Source organism: Coregonus lavaretus (genome assembly GCF_964263955.1).
Source record: "Coregonus lavaretus genome assembly, chromosome: 23".
In the NCBI taxonomy this organism is placed as follows: Eukaryota; Metazoa; Chordata; class Actinopteri; order Salmoniformes; family Salmonidae; genus Coregonus; species Coregonus lavaretus.
In genome coordinates this window covers 16,484,465-16,489,136 of record NC_140010.1, presented here as the reverse complement: position 1 = coordinate 16,489,136, position 4,672 = coordinate 16,484,465, and the positions used below count along the sequence as shown (strand labels likewise).

Genomic DNA, 4,672 nt, shown 5'->3' with positions numbered 1-4,672 from the left:
CATTGGCATTCATAATTCATGGTGTGACCCCTGTATGTGTTGCAGGTGGAGCCCATGTTTGTCAGGGACCTGTTATACTTCAGCCAGCAGAGCAGCAGTCACTGCCTGAGGGACTACGAGCTCCAGGGACACACAGAGAGCTCCCCTCCGGCTCCAGGAGTCTACCAGAGGACCCTGCAACAGAGCTCCCCTCTAGCTCCAGGAGACTACCAGAGGACCCTGCAACAGAGCTCCCCTTTAGCTCCAGGAGACTACCAGAGGACCCTGCAACACATGCAGGAGTAACACACAAACAGGCCCCAGGAGCCATGGATATGAATGTAGATAGACCAATGAACTTTACATCACATCTTCTGAATAGTATACAGTATACTCAGGTCTTGGACTAAAATGCCTTACTGTAATTTCAACGTAAGACTGGACTGTGCCTCCATCATCAGTGTCAAGAGTTTGAGCCAAAGATCAGTGTTAAAAATGGGTGCGCTGAAAGAATCTACCCTAATTTGTACAGCCTTACAATTATTTTTGTAATCAACCATTTTTTAGTTTTTCTATTAAATGATATGAAAAAGTGAATACATCTTTTGATTTGTAAATCTTTACATTGCACTTCTGTTTCCTTTCAAAATCATGTCTAATTGCGAGGTGTCTAGGTGAACGTGATTGATTGATTTTCCAAATCCTGCCCCTCAGTAGTTGTAATTGAAGTCATTATGATTATGCTGAGACTAGCATTGGTTCCCACTTGATCCTTGACATTGTGTATCTGAATCATCAATGCTATGAGGTAGTGGTGTGTGTAGGCCCATCACAAGAGGTGCACAGGCCTATCACAAGAGGTGGTGTGTGTTACTCGTATTCCTGTGATGTCTGTGGGTGCTGATGGGAAAGCTTAGTAACCCACAACGCCCCTGACTTGTGATAGTGGTGTGGGGGGGGGGGACCCCACTGCTTAACCTCTCTCTCTCTCCCCCTCTCTCTCTCATTTGCTTCAAACGAGAGGGGGATGCATGTGTATTTGTTTGCATGTGACATGGTGACAGTCTATAGGATGCGGTTTGGGGTAGAGGGTGTGGGGTGGGTGATGGGGGACCAATGTGAAGCAGAGGGGGACTGACTGAAGCAGGAAGCAGAAGTCACAGGTGCACAGGAAGTAGAGTAGCCCTCAAGAGAAATTAAGACTGAGAAGGAAGAAGAAGCCAAATGTATATGAATGAAGAATACAAAGGGATCATTGAAACATTGAAGTGTCTCACACAAAGAGAATTTCTGTGTAGTATCTTTTCACCCATTTATCAAACAATCTATGAAAGGGGTTCACTCCACTACAAATCCCTTGACATATTTTGATTATTTAAACACCTTTTATGAACAACACCTAAAGGACTCTCAGACCATGAGAAACAAGATTCTCTGGTCTGATGAAACCAAGATTGAACTCTTTGGCCTGAATGCCAAGCGTCACATCTGGAGGAATCCTGGCACCATCCCTACGGTGAAGCAGGGTGGTGGCAGCATCATGCTGTGGGGATGTTTTTCAGCGGCAGGGACTGGGAGACTAGTCAGGATCGAGGGAAAGATGAATGGAGCAAAGTACAGAGAGATCCTTGATGAAAAGAATCTGCAGAGAATACGTTTGCAAAAATGTCTAAAACCCTTTTTTTTGCTTTGTCATTATGGGTTATTGTGTGTAGATTGATCGAGGGGAAAAAACAATTAAATCAATTTTAGAATAAGGCTGTAACGTAACAAAATGTGGAAAAAGTCAAGGGGTCTGAATACTTTCCGAATGCACTGTACATGTACCAGTAATATACAACTCCAATATGAGAGAAATTGATGTTTTCCGTTGTCTAGTGGTGGAGGGGAGGAAACTGTTATCACAAATTATTTCCTTTTGGCAGCTGGATGTGATGGAGGACACAGGCGTAGCACATACCCCATGGGGCCCACGAGTTTTCCCTCAAAATACTTGCTACATTATACATTTCCATGTCAGCTCTATGCCTGGAAATGCCCTTGTCCGGAGCAAATGATCCCAATATTAAACTCTCTAAAAAAGTGTTTAAAATTCTAAAAACTGTCAATAATGGATATTAACTGAAAAATGATAGTATGTAGTGTTTTGCAATAGCCCTCTGTGACTCTTAAAGAAAATGTCTCTCAGAACTGTGATTCCTAAAAGATTTGTCCGGGGATTTGGCCAACTCCATCAGATTTGTCTAAGATCCAAAATCAATCAGGAATGAGCAGGGTCAGCTATACCATAAGGACCCCTTATTCATGTCATCATTACATGTAGTGCAACAAGCCCACTCATGGTCTGTAAAGTTCTCTACTTTTGATAGATTTAAACAGACTATTGGAATCACCATGGTCACAACCATGAACTGTCAACTCCATCTGCCAGGTAGAATATGCATTTTAGTTCAAATATGTTACATTTAATTAGGTCATAAAGCAACTGAGGAAAAACTAAATTGCTACTGTGTATACCACTTGAAGGAAGAAATAAAATTGCATTTTGTCAACTCCATAAAAAATCAACCCCGTCAGATTTTTGCTTAAGGTCAACTCCGTCAGAGTGCTGAAAGAGCTAATTGAATGGCTTAGTTTTATTGGGGATTTTCAAATGAATCATTTTCCATATTTTACAAATGTTTGTATTGAACTTTTAGTTCTAGAGGCAAAAATATGTCTATTTTGAGTATCTGTTGTCAACATCTGTTGTTCCTTTACATGGTGTGATAGCTGATTCTTTGGTCTATCAAAATATATATTTCAAATTTAGTTAATATTAAGACAAATATTTATGGAAAAAACTGTTGAGATTGTCCTGTCTTTCAAGAATCCCTGAGCTCTAAAACAGTAAAAATATTCACTAAGCCTCATGGCAAAATGTGTAAAATTGCATGAGATTAGCTATAAAACTACAAATGTGTCTCTCTGCCCCGTGGCAAGATAGAAAAAAAGGAAAGAAAATGCGCTACGCCACTGAATGAGGACTTACCTACAAAAACACATTTCCACTAACTCCAGTAGTCGGCCATAGTGGACCCGTCATAATACCAATAAAACCTTGCGGTCAAACACGGAAATGGTTCTAATAATTGTTTCACCATCCATTTTTCACATAGTGAATTTTACAAACATTTCAAACTAACTTACTGCTGCTCTTTAATTATTTTATTTTTAATTATTTTATTTTTTACTTAACACTTATTTTTCTTAAAACTGCATTGTTGGTTAAGGGCTTGTAAGTAAGCATTTCACTAAGTATTCAGACCCTTTACTCAGTACTTTGTTGAAGCACCTTCTTGGGTATGGCGCTACAAGCTTGGCACACCTGTATACTTACTAACTGTAAGTCGCTCTGGATAAGAGCGTCTGCTAAATGACTAAAATGTAAATGTAAATGTATTTGGGGAGTTTCTTCCATTCTTCTCTGCAGATCCTCTCAGGTTGGACGCTGCACAGCTATTTTCAGTTCTCTCCAGAGATGTTAGATCGGGTTCAAGTCCGGGCTCTGGCTGGGCCTCTCAAGGACATTCAGAGACTTGTCCCTAAGCCACTCCTGCATTGTCTTGGCTGTGTGCTTAGGGTCGTTGTCCTGTTGGAAGGTGAACCTTCGCCCCCAGTCTGAGGTCCTGGAGCAGGTTTTCATCAAGGATCTCTCTGTACTTTTCTCCGTTCATCTTTCCCTCGATCCTGACTAGTCTCCCAGTCCCTGCTGCTGAAAAACTTCCCCACAGCATGATGCTGACATCATCATGCTTCACCATGAAAGGTTTCCTCCAGACGTGACGCTTGGCATTTAGGCCAAGTTTAGGCCGAGTTAAATCTTGGTTTCATCAGACCAGAAAATCTTGTTTCTTACGGTCTGAGAGTCCTTTAGGTGCCTTTTGGAAAACTCCAAGCAGGCTGTCATGTGCCTTTTACTGAGGAGTGGCTTCCGTCTGGCCACTCTACAATAAAGGCCAGATTGGTGGAGTGCTGCAGAGATGGTTGTCCTTCTGGAAGGTTCTCCCATCTCCACAGAGGTACTCTGGAGCTCTGTCAGAGTGACCATCGGGTTCTTGGTCTTCTCCCTGACCAAGGCCCTTCTCCCCCGATAGCTCTTTTTGGCCGGGTGGCCAGCTCTAGGAAGAGTCTTGGTGGTTCCAAACTTATTCCATTTAAGAATGATCGAGGCCACTTTGTTCTTGGGGACCTTAAATGCTGCAGACATTTTTTGGTACCCTTCCCCAGATCTGTGCCTCGACGCAATCTTGTCTCGGAGCTCTACGGACAATTCCTTCGACCTCATGGCTTGGTTTTTGCTCTGACATGCAGTGTCAAATGTGGGACAGTATATAGACAGGCGTGTGCCTTTCCAAATCATGTCCCATCAATTGAATTTACCACAGGTGGACTCCAATCAAGTTGTAGAAACATCTCAAGGATGATCAATGGAAACAGGATGCACCTGAGCTCAATTTCGAGTGTCATAGCAAAGGGTCTGAATACTTATGTAAATAAGGTATTTCTGTTTTGTATTTTTAATAAATAGGTTTACCTTGGTGTAACGTTTTGATAACTGTATATTTCTCTCTCGGACAAGTTGAGTTTTTATCAATATAGTCGCCTCAATTTACTCTAAAAAATTAGAAATACTAATTATCAACAGAGAAGA

At 41.7% G+C, this 4,672-nt stretch overlaps 1 protein-coding gene across 1 annotated transcript in view; it reads left to right on the top strand.

Moving 5' to 3' along the window:
* Positions 1-413, top strand: part of LOC311099195 (interferon regulatory factor 4-like) — a gene marked incomplete at its 5' end in the record, with an annotated part of 22,477 nt that extends 22,064 nt beyond the window's left edge. Inside the window, one exon of the mRNA XM_084139875.1 lies at positions 46-413. Within this exon, the coding sequence (XP_083996001.1) occupies positions 46-285 (240 nt within the window). The 3' untranslated portion in view covers positions 286-413. The remainder of the gene's footprint in view (positions 1-45) is intronic.
* Between the last annotated feature and the right edge of the window lie 4,259 nt (positions 414-4,672).